Source organism: Stegostoma tigrinum, chromosome 34, assembly GCF_030684315.1.
Source record: "Stegostoma tigrinum isolate sSteTig4 chromosome 34, sSteTig4.hap1, whole genome shotgun sequence".
Lineage (NCBI taxonomy): Eukaryota > Metazoa > Chordata > Chondrichthyes > Orectolobiformes > Stegostomatidae > Stegostoma > Stegostoma tigrinum.
Genome location: NC_081387.1, coordinates 3319868 through 3345020, shown reverse-complemented (window position 1 = coordinate 3345020; position 25153 = coordinate 3319868). Strand labels below are relative to the sequence as shown.

Genomic DNA, 25153 nt, shown 5'->3' with positions numbered 1-25153 from the left:
TAATGAAAATCAAACTGAACAGGATGAAGAGCTGCTCATGACTCCAGATATCCCAGACAGCCCATGGATGATGCTTGGGGTAGAGTCTTAACTCTAACTGGAACGATTATCTCCTCACAGTTGACTACTAGTCAGACGGTAGGGAGTTACAGCAGCTGACATCACTAATTCCCAGTGAGATTGTAGAATGTCTGAAAGCACACTTTAGTCATCATGATATTCTTAACATTGGGAACAGTGACAACAAGTGAAGAATTCAGCCACTTCCTGCATGATTGGAAAATTCAGCACCGCACATCATTCCCACACTATCCCCAGTCAAGGGTGAAAATTGCCAAAGGCATCATCAAAAACAGCCTACAAATCCATTAGAGATTTGTACAAGGCAATTCTGAAGGGAGAAACACACTGACTAAAGGTTGGGAAAGTTGTCCAATCTAGTGATAAAGTCACACAGACCCATACCATCCTTCCAAAAACTAAATTATCACTGAGGCCAGAAGTAGTAATATAAACATATGTCAAAATCAAATCAGAAACAAAAAAATTTATTTAACTTTGATATATCTACAAAATATTTGCCAGGGCTCAGAATTTGGAGATTGGTCATCTTTGCTGGGACTCAGAATTTGGAAACTGATCAAAGTACAGACATTCAACATAGTCGTTAAAAGTTAATCCACTTGGAAACTTGGGCCTTTGTTGAGAAGTTGTCACCTCGACCCTGCCTGGTGAAAGTGAACATCACAACTGGTGAATCTGCTCCTTTGCAGCAGACAGCTGATGAGGTCCCACTTTATTTCACTAACCGAGTCAGGAAGTCAATGCCCATCAGCCTCACAAGTCAATTATTCCTCAAGAAATATAATGGATCAACATTATTATGACAATGACATTTCATAAAAAGACAATATTACATCAGGAACCAGCAGACACCAGCTGAATGTGTAGCAACATAGATAACATAAGACGATTTGAAAGCTTTAAAAATTGTGTGCTGCGCTGCATGGTGGCTGACAAAGTTGGAACCAAGAAAGATACAAAAGAATCAAGAGTTGTTTTGTTCATACATGATCATTCTTTTCATGGACTATGTACATAGAGTAACAAACTATAGTGCGAGCAATTATTTTTCTGAAAAGGGAATGTTAGGATAGTTAAGTTTTACACTGTGGCTTCCCATATTCATGTGACTTTGATTTCATCAAAGGTAAATAAAGAATTTTGGGCATAAAACATTTTACACATCTTGTGGAACGTCATTTCAAATTCAAATTGCCCTAGATATATCTGCAGCAGTATGAGTTTCCTGAAACTTGGGAAACTGACTGGAGTTGACTTTGAGCAGCAGATCAGGTGGAGATTTAAACTTGTCATTGCCTCAACTGAATAAAATCTCACTTATTGCAGCTGCTGTCTCAGTTCCACTGGTAAATAATTCATAGAATCCGTACAGTGTGGAAACAGACCAATCAGCCCACATTAATTCTCTGACAAGCATCACACCTAGGCTCACCACTGCGCTCCCCGCCCCCCCCCCACCCCCACCGTATCCCTGCAACCCTGCACTCCCATGGCTAATCCACCTAACCTGCACTCTTTGGACTGTGGGAGGAAACCTGCACAGACACAGGGAGAACAAGCAAACTCCACAGAGACTGGCATTCTAAGGCTGGAATTGAACCCAGGTCCTTGGCACTGTGAGGCAACAGTGCTAACCCCTGAGCCACCATTACATCCACTATATGGCCGAAATTTCTTGTGTAGGAATAGCATTCTTCATCCTCAGAGGCTTTCAAACTGATAGCATCATTGTGGGATGTTTATCCTCAGATTTTCTGACAGCAGATCAGAAGAGGAACACAGACAGCATCCAAGGCAGAGATGACGTGCAGTGATGGATTCAGACACAGGAGAGCGGAGCAGGAGACAGGGAGAGCAGAGTAGAAGAAGAGATTGAGCTGGTGTTTGGGTCTCAGAAAGTGGTTCTGTGCTGTGTGACAGGCACCTGGACTTTGGGAGATGCCATCCTCTCTGGGATTGATTGTGTGCTTGGAGAGTGCCACTGACATGGAGAGTCATTATGTGTGGGGAGTTAGTCTGTGCTTGGGAATGACTGTGACTTATTGACATTGACTTCAGGGTGACCAATACTGAGAAATGAAACTGAGAAACAATTCAACAATGAGGGACAAGGTGGTGTGAGTCTGTAATTTTCAAAATGGGGAGTGTTCACTGACAAAAGGTAAAGCCAAATCCAGTCTGGTTTCTGAAGAAGAGGCATCTCACTTTGAAACGTGCTCTCTGTTTCTCTTCACAGATGTTGCCTGGCCTGCTGAGAATTTCTAGAATTTGGGTTTGAAGAAACTGGCCATTTAGCTCAGCTACCTTCTCCTGGTATTCATGCTGTACATGAGCTTTTCCCCTCCTCAGTTCATTTCACCGTTCAGCAGATCCTTCTGTTCCTTTCTCCGTCATGGACAGACGCTGGAAATCTAATATTTCTTAAATAATGCTAGAAATATTTCGGCAACATCTGTGGAGAGAGAAAAAAAAACTTCCCTGGAGCGCAAGACAGACCCAACCGCACTAAGATCGTCCTCCAACTCTCCACACTTGTCTATCACTTTTGCAGTTTGCTTCTTTAGTTGTGGACAGAAAATCTTACCTTGCTCATAGTTCTGGAGTCTAACCAAGGGTTTATTCTGGACAGCACTTACTCCTGGTCCACATGCTGCCTCTCTGCAGAGCTATCTGATGACAGGATATCACTTTGTTATCTTGTCTTCGAGGGAGTTGGCCTCGATGGGGGAAGAGACCGCGATCCCGGATGGCGCTGTCATTTCTGGGGGCGCACCTCCAAATCAGGATCGCCTGCTCGGGCTCGCGCGCCCTCAGATTTGAATTCCCCAACGCTGAGACCCCAACGGTCACTATGCGGGTCTGAACTACAATTCCCGTCAGGTACTGCGGGTTGGCTCTCCCGATTCCATATTGCCGCCCGTCAAAGCGGAGGCCCCACGTGCAGCATGGGTAATGTAGTTCGGAGCGGCATTGCGAGGAATTTGAGTGAATTGAGCTGAGTCCCTGTGGAGATGTTAAACCTCAGTGAATAGGGAGCTTTGTGGGCTTGGGGCTGCAAATTCAGTTTATGTTTGACGAGGTGGTTTGTCCTTCAGTCTATCAAACACAGGTAGGCACTTCCAGAGAAAACCTCTCAAACATTTTCTTATCAAATGTGTCCTGCAAAGTGTTAGATATTTTGCAGGTTCTCCCAGTGTCTATGTGACTTACCCCGCTTATTCCAAAGATGCGCAGCTTAGTTGGATTGGCCATGGGAAATACAAGGTTGCTATTTCATTTTTCGTAGAATCTCTGCAGTGTGGAAACAGGCCCTTCGGCCCAACAAGTCAACACCGACCTCAGTGCATCTCACCCAGGCCCATCCCAGTGTAACCCACCTAATCTACACATCTCTGAACACTGTGGTGTGGGTGGGACACTCTTTGGAGGGTCGCTGTGGACTTGATGGGCCGAATGGCCTGCTTCCACAATGTAGGGCTTCTGTGATTTCTGGAAATGGGTTTTCACAAGATTTTGGGGCAGACCTGACAAATGTTGATATTTATTCTTCTATTAGAGATATTACCATCTTACAATAAAATATCCTAACATTAATTACAGGAACGTGTTTGTGACGAAGATTTTTGAAATTTTGAATTATTTTGTGTGAAACCTGCTCTAATGTTCACTGTGATGTGGAAGTTGTGGTCACAACTTCGATAGAGACACATTCTGCGTCCAACGTCTGTTGTTGTCCCATCAGATAAATGACATCCCCATGTTAGTGGCTCATCAAAAACCAACAGTCTGTTCGTGAGGTTTTATGGTCAATAAGTCCTTTTGACTTTCTTGGTAATTTCAGCAGTAAGGTGAGGGTTTCAAACTGCAGGCTCAGAGCTGAATCCCTGGTTGATTTGGTCTCCAGGTACAGAGCGTGGCAAGAAGATCATAAGACATAGGAGTGGAAGTAAGGCCATTCGGCCCATCAATTCCACTCCGCCATTTAAATCATGGCTGATGGGCATTTCAACTCCACTTCCCTGCACTCTCCCCGTAGCCCTTGATTCCTTGTGAGATCAAGAATTTATTGATCTCTGCCTTGAAGGCATCCAATGTCCCGGCCTCCACTGCACTCCGTGGCAATGAATTCCACAAGCCCACCACTCTCTGGCTGAAGAAATGTCATCTCATTTCTGTTTTAAATTTACCCCCTCTAATTTTAAGGCTGTGCCCACGGAGTGCACCACAATCCTGGATTTTACTTCTCGGACTTTTGGAAGGTACTGACACTTTTACTCAGCTTATTGGAAAACTATTGTTGATAGTTTTACAGTAGATATGTAGCTCCGGTTGTGGATGTTGTAGTTGGTTGGCTTGCTGAGCTGGTTCGTTGTCCTGCAGATGTTTCATTACCCTGCTGGGTAACATCATCAGTGCAGCTTCCAATGAAGCACTGTTGTGTTTTCCCACCTGTTATTTCAACTCTGGCATCTGTTGGGCTGGATTACCTCGTTTCTGGTTTTCCTTCGCAATGTGGGGGGGCTCGAGCTCTATGTATTTATTGATAGCTTTCTTAGTGGAGTACCAGGCTTCCAGGAATTCCCATGCTTGTCTCTGCTTTGCTTGTCCCCAGATCCAGATGTTGTCCCAATCGAATTGGTGGTTCTCCTTATCCATGTGGATAGAGGTGAGTGAGTGTTGGTCGTTGTCTTTTTGTTGCCAGTTGATGTTCATGTACCCCTTGTGGTAACATTCCTTCCTGTTTGTCCAATGCAGTGTTTGTCATAATCCCCTGTAGGGAATCTTGTATATGACATTGGTCCTGTCCATAGTGGGTAGTGGGTCTTTGGTTCGGGTGAGCAGTTGGCAAAGGGTTGATGTGGGTTTGTGTGCTACTCTGATGCCCAGTGGTCACAGGAGTCTTGTGGTCAGGTCAGATGTGTTCCTGATGTAAGGTAGCATGATGAGTGTTTTGGGGCGTGCAGTACCTTGCTGGTGTCGTTCGTGTAATAGGCATCTTTTATAGAAAGTCCTGATATTGGGGATCCCATTGGTGTTCCATTGATTTGTTTGAATACATATCTTTGAAGCTGAAGTGGGATGTGAGGCACAGATCCAGAAATTTCAGGGTGCTGTTCTTGTTGATGATGTTGGTGTCTGCCTTCCTGATTTGTCCAGCAGTATGGCAGTTGTCTCTTTGGCTAGGTCGATGTTTGTGGATATAAGTACTGCTGTTACATCCATAGGACTACATTAAAGGATATCATTATCTCGTTCTTTTCTGTTCTGGTGTCCTTGATGATGTTGAGGAATATACAAAATTACGATAGTCCCAACACTTAGCAGAAAAGGTAAGTGGAACACACTTAACACCAAAGAGAAGAAAGCCCTGGAAAGATTCAAGAAAGACAAAAACAGACAAAGGATGCATGACAGTAATCCTCAATAGAGCCCCATACATTGAAAGCGCTAATGCAACCAAAAGACATCCACGCCTACCAGCAGATGGCGATAGACCCAATATCATAACCAGGGAACAGGATTACAACAACGCTGAAGAAATTACAAACTCAGGAGATACCAGTAAGACAGAGACTACCAAAAAATGAAGCAAGAGATTCAACACAGCCCGCTTCGATGGACTCCCTACGGTACACAAACCAGGGCTCCCCCTCAGACCTATTGTCTCATTGCCGTGTATGCCAACATATAGACTAGCCAAAGAACGACAGCGGAAACTGAAATACTTAGCAGACAACACTACCCACTCTCTTCACTCCTCCCAAGAATTCCTCAACATTATCAAGGACAACAGGTTAGAAGAGGATGAGATAATGATATCCTTTGATGTAACAGCACTATTTACATCTATAAACATCAACCTAGCCAAACAGACAATTGCCATGCTGCTGGATGAATCAGGATGGCAGACAACCCACAGCACCAACAGCATCATCAAGGACAGCACCCTGAAACTGCTGGATCTGTGCCTCACAACCCACTTTACCCTCAACAGTTGTAACCAGGCTGATTCTGGGGATGGAGGGTGTGACCTATGAGGAGAGATTGACTAGGTTGGGATTGTTTTGGCTGGAGTTCAGATGAATGAGGGGAATCTCACAGAGACTTATAAATTTCTAACAGGGCAGGGCAGGGTAGATTCAGGGAGGATGTTTCTGATGGTGGGTATGTCCAGAAGCAGGGGTCACAGCCTGAGGATTTGGGATAGGCGACTTAGGACAGAGATGAGGAGACATTTCTTCACCCAAAGAGTGGTGAGCCTGTGCAACTCATTACCACAGGAAGTAGTTGATGCCAAAACATTGAATGTATTCGAGAGGCGACTAGATATAGCATTTGGGGCGAATGGTTATGGAGAGAAAGCAGGATTAGGGGCTATGGAATTAGACGATCAGCCATGATCGTGTAGAATGGGGGAGCAGGCTTGAAGGGCCAGATGGCCTCCTCCTGCTCCTATGCTCTATGTTCCTATATTCAAACAAATCAACATAACACCAAAATCCCCGGTATCCACTCTTCTTCGATATAATGGTAAAATGTATGAACAACGGGTAACTCCAAACCAGTGTATACAGAAAGACCCTCCATATGGACCTGATACTTAGTTACAGCAGGCACCACCGCAACATCCATAAATGGAGTTGCATTAGGACATCATTCAAATGAGCCACAACACACTACAGTAACCTGGAACTGCATAAAGCAGAACAGGAACTCTTTTATACAGAGTTTTTAAAAGGAATGGATACCCAAAAAGCACAATCTGCTGTTAACTCCATGACAGACCACAACATGAATACACAACATGGCCAAACACACTAGTCACCCTACTATATATCAGAGACATATCAGAGATGATTACAAGACTACTCAGATCCTGAGGAATCAGGGTAGCACACAAAGCAACCCCATGACAGCTACTGATGAATATAAAGGATCCCATATCCACAATCAATTACACTAACATAATATACAAAGTACCATGCAAGGACTGTAAAAAACATTGCATAGGTCAAACTGGAAGAAAACTAACAATAAGGATACATGAAAACCAACAAGCCACCAAGAGACATGACTAATTCTCATTGCTGTCAGTACAGATGGACAAGAATGGACACAGATTAGGACTGGGACAACACATCAATAATAGCACAAGCCAAACAGAGATATACCAGTGAATTACTGGAGGCCTGGCATTCCAACCGGAACTCCATCAACAACCCCATTGAACTGGACCTGATGTACAAACCATTGAGAAACAGAACTGGAAGTGATGCCAACCAACCCAGCAAACCGAGGCATATAAACAACAAGTGGGGCAGAACACCAGTGCTTCACCAGATGCACATTGATGATGTTACCTAGCAGGGTGACAAAATGTCTGCAATCAAACACACCAGCTCAGCGACAAATCTGCAACCTCATCCACAACCTGAGCTACAAATCTTCTTAAAAAGTTTGGAATTTCGGTAATTATTTTTGTCCTTTGTTTTTAGGCACATCTCAGGATCCAGGAATATTGTTACATTCTATAGTTTCTCAAATGGTGAGTCTGTTGTTTATCAATTCTAAACTGCTTATTACTACAAGGATAACATTTGGTCATCTTTACTGTCTAGCACTTTAATTGATGGGCTTATCCATTGGAGACCTTGGCAGATATCTGTTTCACTCAAATATATCATCTCCAGTAAATCACAGACTCACTTGCCAAAAATTAAGCACGTGATCTTCACAAATTGCCACCTTCTCTTTTTCCCCCTAATGCTCTCTCAAACATTTCCCCATCCTCCACAGAGTGATATTTTTTCCCTGAGCTGATTTCTTGAATGGATGCACTTTGTTCAAGTCAGTGATTTCTTTTGACCTCCATTACTGCACCGCATGCATGAGAGTGTGTTCATACTGACATCACATGAACATGTGGAGACAGTAAGGACTGCAGTTGTTGGAAGCCAGGCTCAGTAGATGTGAAGCTGAAAAAACACAGCAGGTCAGACAGCATCCGAGGAGCAGGAAGTCAGCATTTCGGACTGAAACCCTTTGTCTGTCCTGCGGTTTTCCAGCTTCACATTTACTGTCACAAGAGCACGTCGTTGGAATCCCTGATTATCCAATCAAAGCATTCTGACCAAGTAACCAATCACGGCAGTGAAAAGATGTCAATGTCAAAGTGAGTTGGGGAATGAAATGAATATTTAGTCAAATAATGATGTGGAGGTGCCGGTGTTGAACTGGGATGGACAAGATCAAAAATCACACAACACCTGATTACAGTCCAACAAGTTTATTTAAAAACACTGGCTTTCGGAATATCTGTTGGACTATAACTTTGGTGTTGTGTGATTTTGACCTATCCCAAAACCAAACACTGATACAGATTTTATGATGATGAATAGCATTGTCACTACATATATGCTGCTTATATTGTGGATCATCGGTTCCCACCAGTTGTCCGTCTTTTGTTAGTTTAAGGAGTTGTTAGGTAGTTTGTAGTGGAGTATAGATCATGAGTAAGAAGAAGCTCTTGTGTTTGCCTCAAAGGTGTACTTTAATACATATCAGTAACTATAACAGGTTACATTAACTTTGTGATATATTAACCCATTCTAACATGAGGTAGTGATGACACATGGACCTCCATCAGGAGGACTGTGCCGAACTCTTACTGCAGCATGATTCTCCACCAGAAGCTTTGTTGTGTATCATCTAATCCAGATCACTATTGCAAATCTATTGCAGTAGCCTTCACAATGTTACACCTTCTTAGGGTACCATGCTGGAAATACAACATTGCTATTCCCAACAAAAATTAAGAACTTTAAAAGGTGCACAAAATTCTGTCATCTCTGTCTTTTAGACCCAGATTGAAAGAAAATGCAGACCAGATTTCTGTACTTAACTAATGCAAATAGATAAATTCTAATTATGAATAAACAATAAGGAACCATAAACAGATACCAATTCTAGTTAAAACTCTAAATCCCTTTATAAACTCCCCCAGGGCATAGACAGACAGAGAGACACAACCAGGAAACAAAATGGGGCTACCGGTAGAGGGAAAGACTGTAAGGCAGTTCAGTATTCTCAGTTCACACAATTTATTTTTATTCATTCATGGGATGAGGGCATCACTGGCTAGGTGCATTTAATGCCCATCCCTAATTGCCCAGAGGGCAGTTAAGAGTCAACCACATTGCTTTGGGTCTAGCAAGTCACATGTAGGCCACACCAGGTGAAGACGGCAGTTTCCTTCCTTAAAGGACATCAGTGAACCTGATGGGTTTTTCCAACAATTGACAATGGATTCACGGTCATCATTAGATTCTTAATTCCAGATATTTATTGAATTCAAACCCCAGGTCCCCAGAACATTATCTGGGTCTCTGGATTAACAGTGCAGTGATGATACCACTAGGCCATGCCTCCCACTGTAAGGTCTGGCTGAGTTGGTCCTTTTACCTTGTCGTATATGCCACTCCTTGATTCTGCTTCTGCAGATATTTTTGAGTCATAGACCCATACAGTAGAGACGTTTTGACCCATCACATTTGCAATTAAAAAAAACCACCACCTACCTACACTGATCCCGCTTTCCAGAACTTAGCCCATAGCTTTGAATGTTTTAGAGAGACATTAATGCGATGTGACCAGGGATGGGAAATGATCATCCAGGAATATTCAGTTAGAGATAGTAAGAACTACAGATGCTGGAGGCAGAGATAACAGTGTGGAGCTGGAGGAACACAGCAGGCTGCAACAGAAGGTCTGACCTGAAATGTCAACTTGCCTCCTCCTCTGATGCTACCTAGCCTGCTGTGTTCCTCCAGATGCACAGGAATATTCAGTGTTTTGGAAGCACAGACAAAAAGGCAGTGGAATTGCATTACTGGTTCACACTTAAAATAAAAATAAAGATTTTTGACTATCCATTATTATTCACAGCTTAAAACAACTGGAAAGGGTAAATAAACCGATTGTCGTCAGGCTTGAGATGCTTTTAACTGTCGAGCAAGAACGGCTTCTTTACCAGAAGTCTAATAGTTTCTGTCAAGATATTTATCCTCCAAAACTTTTGAGTTACCTGGAAGCCAATCAAATTGTTGTTGACAGCTAGAAGACTTTTGTCATCAATAAGTATTTGTCAACCAAACCTGCATTGGTTTAGCTTGTCTCCAAACTCAGCTTCCACTATAGTTCCCATTATCTCTCCACTATACACTGCTGCGAAAGCAGTACTTACAGTGAGTTTCCATTTACCTGCTTGTAAAATCCTTTAAATCACGTCTTTTCCATTTTAGTCCACAATCAAAACTACACGAAAGTAAAAATATATGGTTTTTACAATGTTATAAAATAATTGGAGGATCATGACATTTTTTCCCACGTGTGTATTTCGGTGCACCAGAGTGTTTGCCACCAAAAATTTGCTTGTGAATTTATTTGTTGAATATAATTTTATCAATCTATTCTCTGAAGTAGAATTTTCTGTTTATTTGGTTCAGATCTCTTGTGCACTTTGGTCCCAAATACAGTCATTGGTTTTTCTTTCCACTTTTACTGGAACATGTAATTTCCCATTTTCATGGCAGTAGCTTTGGTGGTGGTCTGGGTTTCACATTTATGCACTTCACAGTTATCTGGCCATTTAAATGAATCGGCTGTTTCCATTTAAATTACATCTTAGTAGTACTTCAGTCAGGAACAGTGCAGATGTGTGGAGCAGACCTGGTCAGACTAAGTCTGTTCTCAGTGCGTTTCATCGGGAAAGCCCCTGTGGAGAAGTTTGGATCTGGTCCCAAAACGCCTTTGGGAGAGTTCAGATGAGTTTTAAAATGATTGAAGGTGAAGAGGTCTTGCATTAACTCATTGAGATGGCCAAAGCTGGTCAAGGAAAGTCAAATCTATACAATGAGTGTCAAAGGATGGTTAAGTTACCAAAAAATTTTCAAAGATGTCAAGTTGGACCAATCAAATCTTTCAAAGAAACTTGTCAGAACTATAGAGGCATTTAAAACTCCAGGTCTTTTGAGACTTGAAAAGAGGACTTGAGAATTGAAAAAAATTATTGTTTTGTATTATATTCTGTAGACACAAGTCTGAAAGTTTCCCATACAGGATTAGTATTGCATTTCTGATCGGAGAAGGTGCCTCATCTGCTGCTGAAAGTCACCTCTATTTCACCGGTCAGTTTCCTACGCTTTAGGAAACTCATGTTTCTCCAGAAATAATTCGAGCAATTTGAATTTTAAAGACTGTTCCATGCACTGTGTAAAGTTGTGCTGCCTTCATACCTTTACATGCATGTGTCAAAAGACACATTAATGGGATGCCACAGTTTTAGGAAGTATTTATCCAAACATCTTTCTTTTCGTGAAAAAAGGAAACAATGCATACATTTTTCCAGGTTTCTCTGCATAGTGCATAAAAATTATCACATGAATCACTCTTTGTTCTCTTATTCTGTTCCAATTTCCTTGTCCTTATTCAGCATTGCAACACGTGTTCTTTAAAGTGCATAGGTCTTCTTACGGTACATGTGAGATATTATCATCTGTTTGTTTGCTGTCCGCTAGTTTATGCCTCGCTGGGCAATATTGTCGCCATGGCAAGTGTTATTGGTGTTGTTCTGGTAGTAGTACTCTGGAAATCAATCCCCAGATTTTCTGGATTCACCATAAATATTCAAACTTAATGAAGTTATCAAAGTTGCCAATTTGCCTTTGATGAATTGCTCTCCAGGGTAAAAGCAAACCACATCAGCTTGCTTCAGTAACAATAGAAAACCTATTTATTATAATACATTGTTAACTTTAACAAGAACAGAATTTCTAATTTATGTACATTAAAATTTACCCCTTTCAAATTCCCCTTCCCCAACACACAAGTACAGAGACACACATACATAAACATATTGTTACACTTCACAGGGGTACTGCACTGCTGGGATAGTTCTTGTGCTAATCAGAATGTTGACTGTCGGCTAGTTCACACATATAAAGGTCTCTTACTTATTCATTATAAGTCACAACATACATCATCTGCTGAAGGCAAGTTAAACCGATTTTCTTCAGGTTTAAAATGGTTTTTAGAGCAGAGAACAGAGGGAGGTCCTGAGCTGGTGGAGATCTGACAGCTTCTCCCCCCCCCCAACCCTGTACTGTTCACAGTCTCAAGCTGTTCAGGTACCTGAGAACTAATCGTATAGTTGGCAGCAGGCAGGAAGTCTTTTTCATTGATAACTTTTCACTAGTCTCCAAACCAGCTGCTTGTTGGTTGAATCTCTGCTGGTACACATCCTTAATTCATCTGCATCTTCTACAACTGCTTGAGTCAGTAGCTGCACTAAACTGTGCTTACAGTGGGTGCCAGGTTACTTGCTTTCAGCATCCTTGGTTTTTTTTTAAAAACAGTTCTTTTCTCATTTCTTCCACAATGATAAACACAGAAAAGTAAAAAAAAGTATTTACAATATACAGTGATGTCAAAGGAGATTTAAAAAAATAAAACACAAATATCATCAATGGAGAAAACGTATTATCAGAAGAATACACAAGAAAACCGTACCCTTTCCAAAAGACGCTATTCATTTGCCCAAGAGATTTCTGATGAAGGGTCTAGGCCCGAAACGTCAGCCTTCCTGATCCTATGATCCTGCCTGGCTGCTGTGTTCATCCAGCTCTACACCTCGTTATCCATTTGCCCAAAGCTCTCCAACAACAGTAGATGCGTCCTTGATGATTCTTGTTTTCTTATTTCTTGTTGAATGTGAAATATTTCACACTCTGTACCAGCGTCAATTTCCCTCAAAGACAGTGCAGCTCTTGACAGCGCAATTCTTGACAGCATCTGCTTCCTTTGCTTGCGCTTCATTTCAACTGATATCACTGCAAATGAACCATCCTCTGAATACATCAGAAACGATGTGGAGCAGATAGAAGTGGATTTGAGAAAAATCTTTTGAATTGGCTTGCGGACAGTGTTCAGTGTGTGTTGACACTCTGGATACAAACCCAATGGGTTGCCCTCACTGCATGGGGATTACTCCAAGTCCTGTGTCACTGACATCACACTGCAGGGTGGCTCCATTGCTGACATCACAATCCCTCAGCACTGGTGATGTCATCACTAGGTGTTTGATGGGAGTGAAAGCTGCTTCTTGTTCTATGTCCCAGTCCCACTGAACACCCTACACTTTGAGACTGTGTACACCGTCACACACTCTGACTACAAATTGGAAAAGTCCTTGTGTAGGATCATAATGTTTTGGGAAATAAAAAAAAACTGTGTTCAGTCTTTACTAAAGAGTTTAGACTGCTGGGATTTCTCCTCTGTCTAAGTGCTTTATTGCCCAGGATGTACATTGTGCGAAAGCCTTGCCACGCAATTTAGCACAGCTTCTCACCAACATGGATCTATTATTACTTCAGGTATTTTGCACAGTGGGCGCAATTGCATCAGCAGCATTTCTCTCTGTTTAAATCCTTGGTGCCCAGTAGTGTTGAGAACACCATAAAAGCTTTACCACAAATTTCACAGCTGAAGGTCACTCCTGTATGTGAATCCATTGATAGAGTAGTAAGTATGATGACCTTCATTGAATGATTTGTCATGTATCTCACACATGAGCTGTTTCTCTCCTGTATGACTCAAGTGTTGATGTATGCAGAGGCTTGATTATAGACAATAGACAATAGGTGCAGGAGTAGGCCATTTGGCCCTTTGAACCAGCACCACCATTCATTATGATCATGGCTGATCATCCACAATCAGTATCCTGTACCTGCCTTATCCCCATAACCCTTAATTCCACTATCTTTAAGAGCTCCATCTATCTCTTTCTTGAAAGTATCCAGAGAGTTGGCCTCCATTACCTTCTGGGGCAGAGCATTCCATATATCCACCACTCTCTGGGTGAAGAAGTTTCTCCTCAGCTCTGTTCTAAATGGCCTACCCCTTATTTTTAAACTGTGTCCTCTGGTTCTGGATTCCCCCATCAACGGAAACATGCTTCCTGCCTCCGCAGTGTCCAATCCTTTAATTATCTTATACGTCTCAATCAGATCCCCTCTCATCCTCCTAAACTCAAGTGTATACAAGCCCAGTCGCTCCAATCTTTCAACATACGATAGTCCCGCCATTCCGGGAATTGACCTCATGAACTTACACTGCACTCCCCCCAATAGCCAGAATGACCTTCCTCAAATTTGGAGACCAAAACTGCACACAATACTCCAGGTGCGGTCTCACCAAGGCCCTGTACAGCTGCAGAAGGACCTCTTTGCTCCTATACTCAATTCCTCTTATTATGAAGGCCAGCATGCCATTAGCTTGACTGATTATACTGAGAATGATTTGTCACATGTGAATGGTTTCTCCTCTGTGTGAATATGTTGGTAGAACATGGAGGCCCAACGTCTGGAAGAATGATTTATCACATACTTTGCATGTGAATGGTTTCACCCCAGTGTGAATCCTCTGATGGAGTCAGAGTCGTGATGACTGTGAGAACAACTTGTTACATAATTCGTATATAAATTGTTTTTCCCCATGTGATTGCATTAGTGTTTGCAGAGGTTCTGTAATTCCGCAAATGATCTGTCATAAACTTCAGAGATAATGGGAACCGCAGATGCTGGAGGAGCTTTTGTGCTCCTGAGATGCTGCTTGGCCTGCTGTGTTCATCCAGCCTCACATGTCATAAACTTCACATGTGATGGGTTTCTCCCCTGTGTGAATGCACTTGTAATTATGGAGGATCAATGATGAAGTGAATGATTTCTTATACACCTCATAGGTGAGTGGATTCTCTCCTGTAAGAATGTGTTTGTGTACACGAAGGGATGATGTTGATGCAAATGATTTGTCACATGCCTTGCAGGTAATTGGCTTCTCCTCTGTGTGAATATATTGGTGCACTTATAGAGTTGACGACTCTATAGAAAACAATTGCCTGCAACACATTACATGTGAATGGCTTCTCCCCTGTGTTAGTAAGGCAGTGTTGCATGAGGCTTGTTAAATGTACAAAGCTCCTGTTACACACCTCACATTCAAATGGCTTCTCTCCAGTGTGAATACGCCAGTGGCTACTAGTGTTGATGGATGTGCGAAGGCTCAGTGACAAGTGTGCCATATACCTTCTTTACCATCCTAACTACTTGTCATTATTCAAGGGTCTCTGACCTTGCCATCCTTTTCCTTCCTCCTTACATGCCGGTCCTGAGCTTTGATCAGTAGGTCTGTAGTTTTCTGGATTATTCTTATTTCCCTTCTTGAACAGAGGAACAACATTAGCTACTTGCCAATCCTCCAGGACCTCTTCAGTGGCTAGCGCAGATCCAAAAATTTTAGTCAAGGCCCAGCAATCTCCTGTCTTGCCTCGTTGAACAACCTAGGGTAGATACCACTGGGCCATGGGGAATTATTCACCTTAATGGTCTTCAAGAGACCCAGCAGCACTTCTTTCTTGATCTCAAAATGCCCTAGCATATTGCTATGGGTTCTCACTCTTGTCCACACCCTTTTCCTGGGTGAATACCGACACAAAATACTCATTTAGGATTTCGGCCACATCCTCTACCTCCAAGCACAAGTTCCTTCCTTTATCCTTGAGTGATCCTACCTTCACCCTAGTTATCCTCTTGTTTTTAATGTATGCATAGAATGCCTTGAGATTCTCTTTAATCCTATTTGTCAAGGTCACCCCATAGCCCGTTCTTGCTCTCCAAATTCCGTGCTTGAGTTCTTTCCTACTTCCTGTACACTTGTCATGGGCTGTGTGTGATTTTAGCTTCCTAAAGCTTCTTTGTTCCTTTTGACTAATTCATAGCATCCTTCATAAGCCATCCTTTTCCTTCCTCCTTACTGGAACATGCCAGTTCTGAACTTTGATAGTAGGTCTTTAAACAACTCCCACATGTCAAATGTAGGCTTGCCTGATAACATCTCCTCCCAATTAACACTCCCTGGCTCCTGCGTAATACTGACATAATTTGCCTTCCGCCAATTTAGTACTTTTCTACAAGGTCCTGACTTATCCTTATTCATAGTAATCTTAAAACTTAAGCAGTTGTGAGCACTGTATCCAAAATGCCTTCCCATTGAAAGATTGATCACCTAACCAGGCTCATTAGCTAATACCAGGTCCAGTATAGCCCCTCCTTTCATTGGACTATCCACACACTGTTTCAAGAAACCCTTTAGGATACACTTAACAGATTATGCCCCATCTAAGCCTCTTGCTGTAAGGGAGTCATATTTAATATTGGGGACCTTGAAGTCACTAACTATAACAACCCTGTTCTGATTGCATCTTCCCATAATCTGCCTACATATTTGTTCCTCAATGTCTTGGTGGCTTTTGGGGTCATGCAGTATAATCCTATTAGAGTGATTGCACCCATCTTATTTTTGAGCTGTACCCATATTGCCTCATTGGATGAGCCATCCAGTATGTCGGGTCTCAGTGCAGATGTGACATCATCCCTGATTAGGTTTCAGATCTAATGTCATAGATATCCTGACGACTGATTTCCTGATGATGCTTTCAATGCCTAACCGTCTCTGCTTTGAACAATGCTGTGAAGGGACTGGATATCTTCCAACAGTGGTGCAGTTGTTCCTTGGGTGATGGTCAGGGTCTAACTGGGATGTCTGTCCTCTCTGTATTCTCTAGTGTAGTGTGCTGCACTCCTGTAAAATGACTTCCTGTAACTTCCTCTCCTCCTTTACTAAAAAGACTGACTTTTCAGTTAGAGACTGTTCCGCAGTGAGTGCAGTCTGCTATTCCTTTGTGTGGGGAACAGATGCAATACGTTTCTTTTTCCTCACTTGATTGTCACACATTCTCTGTTTCCAGCAGAAACACTGGATAATGATCACAAGGAGACAATGTGGCTCCTTTCTTTCCTCTGGCCAGGAGCACCCCATCCCCCTAGATAACATGATGTCAATGGAAAGGACAGTTGGGCAGAGAATAAGACTGGCTTTTAATTCATTATTAGCTTCAGTTCTGCTGGCAATGACCAATTTTATCTTAGAATATGAATTCAATATATAAAACACTCATTGCATTGGTCCCAGCTGAAGTTACTACTGGGCAAGTCAGATCCACCAAATGAAACCTGACTAATAGATTTCTTATTCAATTTAACACATAAGGAGTTTCTCTAAATTTCAAACTGTAGTTTTGACTTAACAGGACTTCAATCAGGGGAAGCAGCTATTTGTGAGGCCTATTCCCTTGACCAACCAAAAAACTGAGATCTTAGTATTTCTCAGTCTTTAATAACCTGCAGGGTTCTAACAAACACATTTGGTTTAGATAGAGTCATACAGCATGAAAACAAACCTTTTGGTTCAACTCGTTCACACTGACCAGAAATCACAATCTGTCCTCGTCCTATTTGCCAGCATTTGGCCCATATCCTTCCTATTCATATATCTGTCCAGATGCCTTTTAAATGTTGTACTTGTACCAACCTCCACCACCATCTCATTCCATACACTCATTCCATATACTCTGTGTGAAAAAGTTACCCCTCTGATTTTTAAAAAAATCTTTGCTCTCACCTCAAAACTCTGGAATCAATCTAGTGAATCTCCTAATGAACTGCTTCAAATGAAATTATATCCCTTCTATAAAAATTAATTCACAACACATGGGCATTGCTAGCTAGTGTGCAGTTAATAATCAACCACATTGAAATGTAGGTCAGATCTGGTTTTCCTCATGGAGTCGCGGAAAACTATGCAGGTATGGCAGATAATAAAGAGGCAGAATTCTGGCATTTATTGCGAAAGGAATAAAGTATAAAAGTAGGCAAGCATTGCCGCAACTAGACCAGGCATTAGTGAGACTGCACCTCGAGTACTGTGTACACATCTGGTCCCTTTGGGAGCTTTAGCTAAACTATTAATCCAGAGACACAGGTGATGTACTGTTCTGGATATTTCACAAACTAACTCTTTCACTGAGGTAACATTCCCTTAACTGTTCTAACCAATCTATTTTTCTTAGACAGATTGTATTTGCTTCGGACTCCAGGTAGGTCTCAGTCTAATGGCGCAAGAGCATTTTAATTAATTTTTTGCACCTTGCTCAGCCAAGCTTCAGCTAATGGCATCATGTTTTCTCTCCATCATTGTCAACCCTCACAATATAAACAAACATCTTTTAATACAGCTGTCTGAACTTCTTCAATCTATCCTCATAACTGATATTTCTCATTCCTGGAACTATTCTTGTAAATCACTCTCTCCAATCCATCTCTTATAACATGTTGCCACAACTGTATCTAGTACTTCAGCCAAAGTCAAGTGTCCTGTACAACATCACCTCCTTGCTCTTGCTCCCCGAGATCACTGGTCTTTCCGTTTGGCCTGTCACCATTGTTTCCATTTTATTTTACTTTTCAAAGCACAGAAACAGACCATTTTTGCAGAATTTGATGCCCATCACTGTCACCTAGTGCCTGCTGTCTTTTTATTTTTACTCATTAATTTTGCTGCCTGAGCCAGCATTTACTGTCCACCCCACATTGCGATCATTCTTAGGATAGAGCATGTGTTGACAGAAGAAGTTCTTGTTTCAGTGTGTACTTTATTGTACTTCAGTAACTGTAACAGGTTATATTAAATCTGACTCAAAACACGAGGTAGAGAAGATATGTTTCTCCATCAGGAGAAGTTGCCCAATTCTCACTGCTGCTTGACTTTTCACCCAGAAACTACGTATATATTGTTAGTCTGGTAGAACTTTCGTGTAGTTCATACATTAACTCTTTCAGAACCATTATGTTATACAACACAGATAAGAGTTTAGGATAAAACAGTCAGACTTTACAGTATTTTATGACCAGCAATACAATCCAGACAATTTGTTGCAATAGCTCCTACAAGAAGGCTAGAAAGTCATCCCTGAATGCTTAAAGGTTTCCTGCACATATCTCTCAGTGCCTATGAGCCTTTGCCACTGGAAATCTGCTTGTGAATTAATTTGTTAATATAATTTTATCAAATGATAGCATTATCAAGTGATGCCTTCCAAGTAGAATTTGCTGTTAAATTGGTTCAGTTTTGTTGTATATTTCATTCCCGTGTATCTAAAATGTGGTCACCAATTTTTGTCTCTCCTCTTTTGATTGAACAAAACAAGGGTAGTTCAATCAGATATGTTTTTGTCTTGTAGATCAGATCTTACTGCATTTGGGAAGTTTTGTGGATCCACTTATTTAAGCATCTCACCGCGATTTGGCTGGAATAATATATGGACTTTAAAATCATTACTGCAGTCCCAGGTGGATATGTTACATAGCTGTTCATAAAACAGTCCTAATTCCAGCTCTTTTACCCTGCAAGTCTCTCAGAGTTCCACAATTGATTATTTGAGGATTTCCTGTCACTGCTATCAAATGACTGGCAACAATTTTAGTTTTTGTTATTATGTTAGGAGCTGCATTCATGACACATTCCATTCCTGCATGAGGAGTTGTAGCAGATATGAGTTTGCAAGGATATTGATAAACAGTTAGTCACCTTGATGAAACTGAATAACCTCCTCATATGATAAGCCCTTCATCCTCAGGATCATTCTGTAAAGTTCCTCTCAACCCCTTCCAATGCCAGCAAATCCCTGCTTAGATAAAAGGCCCATAACTGTTCACAACAGAAGGTAGATGTCTGTGTTTGCAACAAAAGATCTGGTCTTTCACTTGTACTGTATCTTTTTGACAACTTCTCTACATGGATCTATAGTTAGCAGATGGGCTGACATTTGTTAAAAATATGTAATGCTTGCACCCTGGCTCTCCAACTCAGTTCTGATAGTGCGGCCAAAGCATTGTAAAACTGAAATTTAGCTTTGATTGCCGTTTCACTTTGCTGTTGTCACTGTTGCATTACTACTGTAAGAGACTTCAGAGTTTTCTTTTTTGGGACTAGAAACTGAAATGGAAGTTGGGAAATTATGTAACTGAAATACAAGGGTTTGAAACTTGAAAATCAAATTAATTATTTTGGCATAATTTGGAGCCGTGCAAGACACTGCTTTTTGTAACAGTGATGGAGTTGGTTCAAGACTGAGTGGCACCGAGTATACTTTTGAGTGAAGGACTGCTACCTGATGACAGTCCTTTGATTGTTTGAGATGCAGTATTAAAAAGCTGTAAATGTCAGGGCAGCAGAGTGAAACATCCAGAACCTGCAAACAGAAATCATCCATCTCTCCCTAGCTGTTTCTTCATGTAGGGAGAAACAAGAAAGTAATAAAGCTTGAAAGAAATACTTCTAACAAGAAAAGACTAAAATCAATTTTCGAATCAAGTAACAGCCATCGCCCTATGGACAACCGTGTAATCAGTGCTAAAAGTTTAATAAAAGACAATTTAATATGCCTTTGAAATTTGGACTTTTGATTTAAAGAATTGCACTTATCTAGTCTATATTTTCCATACTTATGTTCCACAGGTTTGTCTTTTTTCTCCGGGTGTATGTGTGTGTGTGTGTGTGTGTGTGTGTGTGTGTGTGTGTGTGTGTGTGTGTGTGTGTGTGTGTGTGTGTATACGTACGTATGTACTTTTGATGTTGAAGAACTATCACTAAGATGCACAGTCATAGATTAAGAATACTTTTCTTTCTCCTGCCTTTTGTTAAAGTTGAGTGTGTCACAAGAATTTCATGTTCATGATGAAACTCGTGGGATTGTTTTGTCCTGAAAAGCAGTCAGTCAGGGAAATTGGTCATCTTGGTGATCTTGTTGAGATTTTGTGTTTAGGGATCACTTGTTTCACAGTGAAGAACAATTATCAGTGTAAGATGGTGATGGATTAGGAGCTCCAACCGGAGCTCATTTCTCTGCCCGCTCTTCTTCATTGCTTTTTTCTCTTTTTCATCCTCCTTTTTTCTCTTCTTCTTCTTCTTGCCTTCAACTTTGGGCCTTTGACAATGACTTCGGCCTCCAGCAAGGGGCAACGATCCCTGGCCTTTGGTGACAATCCCCAACCTCTGGCAAGTGACGATCCCCAGCCACTTGTCAGTGACAATCCCCAGCCTCTAGCAACAATTCCTGGCCTCTGGCAACGACTCCTGGCCTGGTGCAGTTGCTTCCCGAAATGGCGTGGCAACCTCCTAGCCTCTTGCAGCAACCTCCCAGTGTGCTGTGGTGACCTCTCGGCTTGACGCAGCGGCCTCCTCCCATTGGGGCCTCCTGGCGTTGGCATGATGACTTCTCGACCTGGCGCAATGGCCTCCCAGCATGTCGTTGGCATGGTGTAGAGCGGTGGACTGGAAGTGTGGTCTGGTTTACTGAACTGGACATTTTATTTCTGTAACAAATCTGGTAACGAAAGAAGCTGTGCCTAGGTACTTCTGTATCTAAGTCAATGCTGTAATTGGCAACATATAAACTTTTCACCATTCTTGTTGAGTATATGTGATAATAAAGGCTATTCTATTCTATTCTTCCCAGTTCACTTATAGCACAATTTCTGGCTTTGGTATTACTTTACTTTAGGAAGTGTAGTTTGGAGTGGTGCTACAACAGTCACTGGCCCAGAAAACCTCAGTATCTGTGATTCTCTGCTCTAAGATCACACTGTACACATCTGTGCTAGATTTTGATGATGCATTTGTCAATTTTCACCAATTCCTCACCCTTTCCATTTGACTTGGGATAATGTGGAGACAATAGGTGTTGCTGAATTTCCCATCCATGAAGTATCTGAATTCTTCGTTCAGGAATTGATGTCATTATCAGGGATTTCAAGATGACTGAAGTGTGCTTTCAGACATTCTATAGTCTCACTAGGAATCCATAAAATCAGCTGCTCTAACTCCTTGCCGCCTGAATATTATTCGATTGTGATAAGATAATCAGTTCAAGTGAAAATAAAAAGGTCTATTCCAAGCTTTATCCATGAACTGTCTGGGATGTCATGAGCAATGGGTAACTCTTTATCTTGTTTAGTTTGATGTTCATTATAAGCACTACATTAGCTGATGTAGTTTTTCATCTCATTGCTCATGTTTAGGCAGTAGATCACCTCCCTTACCTTATTCAGATGAGACTCAATTCCCAATGGTTTGTGTGGTTTATGCTTCAGCATCTCTTTCCCCATCTCTTCAGGGATAATGACCCTGTTCCCTATGCACAGATGACAACTTGGACAATCAACTTTCTTTGTCCAATACTGTCTAACTGTCACAGGAGTGTCCTTGACAGATTTATGTTATCTTGTGTTGTTGGTGCTTACTGAATCTGGAAGATTTCAAACTGTGTACTTCCATCAAAGAGAATCAATTTCCTTCAAAGGGAATGCAGCTCTCAACAGCTTGTCAGCAATGTTTCTGTTTCTTGTACTTCGCTGCAGAGTGATATCTCTACAAATCAAGTAATATCCTTTTTGAAAAGCTTTGCAAAGACTGAAATGGTTGGCAAAGATGCTTTGAAATGGTTTGTGGTCAGATTCTACTGTCACTTTCTCTCCCTAAAGGGTACTGAGTGAGTCCACATAATCAAAGATAACATCCAGGGTCTCTTTCTCAAACTGTGTACAGTAGTGTTCAATTTATGTTAACACTCTGGATACAAACACAACGGGTGTCCTCACTGCATGGGGATTACTCCAAGTCCTGTGTCACTGACATCACACTGCAGGGTGGCTCCATTGCTGACATCATAATCCCTCAACACTGGTGATGTCATCACTAGGTGTTTGATGGGAGTGAAAGCTGCTTCTTGTTCTGTCCTACTGAACATTCTGTGCATTCAGCTTTTTCAGATTTTTACACTAGTGACATCTTAATAAGAAGTTGACTACGCCCCTATGGGTTTGATGATGTTTCAGGAAGTCCAACAATTATGTAATGCTTTTATTACAGACCTCACACTAACAGCATTTCTCCCCTCTGTTCATGCTTTGATGGACTTGAATGGCTGAGTGAAAACCTTGCTACAAAGATCACACCTGAAGCGTTTCTTTCTCGTGTAAATCTTGTGGCTTTTCCAGCTGCTTGAAGATAGATGTTGCAAAATCGTTACGGTAAACTTCACACCGGAAAGATTACTCCTGTGTGGGTCCTCTGGTGGAGCAGGAGGCTTGACGACCTGGAGAATGGTTTGTTGCACACATTGCATATGAATGGTTTCTCACCTGTATGTATGCGTTGGTGTGTCCGGAGAGCTGATGACTGAGAGAACGATTTGTTACACACATTACACTTGAACGGTTTCTCCCCAGTGTGAATGCGATGGTGAATGCGGAGGATTGATGACTGTGAGAATGACTTGGCACAGACCTCACACCTGAATGGTTTTTCCCCGATGTGAATCCTTTGATGCAGCAGAAGTTTTGATGATCCTGAGAATGATTTGTCACAAACTTTGCATGTGAAGGGTTTCTCTCCTGTGTGAATCTTCTGGTGGAGCAGGAGGTTCGATGAGCTTGAGAACGATTTCTTGCACACCTCACACCTGAATGGCTTCTCCCCTGTGTGAATGCGTTGATGAACACGGAGACTCGATGTCTGTGAGAATGATTTGTCACATACCTCACATGTGAAAGGCTTCTCCCCTGTGTGAACGCGTTGGTGTACATGAAGACTTGATAACTGTGAGAACGACTTGTCACAAACACCACATGCAAATGGCTTCTCCCCTGTGTGAATGCGTTGGTGAACACGGAGGCTTGATGATTGAGAGAAAGATTTGTCACACACCTCACATGCAAATGGTCTCTCTCCTGTATGAATGCGCTGGTGTATGCAGAGATGTACTGGATTCAAGAATGATTTCATACACACGTTGCATGTGTATGGTTTCTCTCCTGTGTGAATGCGTTGGTGTAAACGGAGATTTGCTGACATTGAAAATGATTTGTGACATACCTCGCATGTAAATGGTTTCACCCCTGTGTGAATACGTTGATGTACACGGAGGTTTGATGGCTGTGAGAATGCCTTGTCACACACCTCGCACACATATGGCTTCTCCCCAGTATGAGTACGCCGGTGATTTACTAGCGTTGATGACTGTGCGAAAGCTCGGTTGCAGACCTCACACTTGAATGGCTTCTCCCCTGTATGAATGCGTTGGTGATTCATGAGTCTTGATGATTTTGCAAAAGCTCGGTTGCAGATCTCACATTTGAACAGTTTCTCTTCCATGAAGTTGTCCTTACGTTAACAACAGATGCAAAATGTGATCAGAATCCCTAGAGTTCTTCTCACACACCTCACACTCGAACAGCCTCAGCCCTGTAGGAATGAATCAGTGGTTCATGAGGCTCGCAGAATGACCGAAGCTCTCACCACACTTGGGAGCCACTCACGCTTATTCTCGGTCTCACTCACAGCTGAACCTTCAGAAAGGTTGGTTCAGATGGAAGGCTCCACACCACTGACCAATTTCAGATCTGATATGTCAAAGCTCCCCCACCTGAATGATTTCACTGCTGAACCTTCTTTGTGTTCAACAATGAACAGACTGGATGTTTTCCTACAGTTGTGCAGTTGTTCCTTGAGTGATGGTCAGGATTTGTCTGAGGTGTCCATCTTCTACGTATTCTCTGGTGTGTACAGTGCAATTCTTCTGTAAAACAAGAAAACAAAACACAAGTTTCCTCCAACTACTTTGTTTTTGCTAAACTCCAACTCCTTCGTACTTATTGTTTATCGTTTCAGAGAAAAGTGGCAGGCAAGGAGAGCATTTTTTGCATTTTCACAATTATCCACGAGGAGCCTTTTTGAACCACTATATTTCATCTGCTGTAGACTAATCACCAGGGACAGAACAGCGATCTAGTCCATAGTCAGGATGATACATGGTCTGGAAGGGAACTTGTTGAAGGTATTGTCGCCGTGTAGCTATTGCCCCTATTCTTCCAATGGTAGAGGTTGCGGGTTTTGACAATGCAGTCGGAAGAGAATTGGTGAGTTGTAGCTATGCCATGGTGGGAAGTCTGTGAAAAGGGATGCAAGTTTTCAGGGAGACTCTGACTTGTGAAAGAGGGAAGTCAGATCATCAAGTGGGCAGTTGGTGGGTGGTGGAGTACAAAGAGAGTTAGACCAG

The 25153-nt window shown here is 42.0% G+C and overlaps 2 protein-coding genes across 4 annotated transcripts in view; one reads left to right on the top strand and one right to left on the bottom strand.

Annotated features, from left to right (window-relative positions):
- The window catches only part of LOC125446372 (zinc finger protein 91-like), a 70297-nt gene that overhangs the window by 7311 nt on the left and 37833 nt on the right, over positions 1 to 25153 (top strand). The window lies entirely within an intron of this gene.
- Positions 18669 to 25153, bottom strand: part of LOC125446383 (zinc finger protein 271-like) — a 53287-nt gene continuing 46802 nt past the window's right edge. For 2 of the 3 annotated variants that reach the window (XM_048519920.2, XM_048519919.2), the window contains exon 2: positions 18669 to 24673. In XM_048519920.2, the coding sequence (XP_048375877.1) occupies positions 23134 to 24249 (1116 nt within the window). In that variant the 5' untranslated portion in view covers positions 24250 to 24673 and the 3' untranslated portion in view covers positions 18669 to 23133. The remainder of the gene's footprint in view (positions 24674 to 25153) is intronic. The other variant, XM_048519923.2, reaches the window with a different exon arrangement.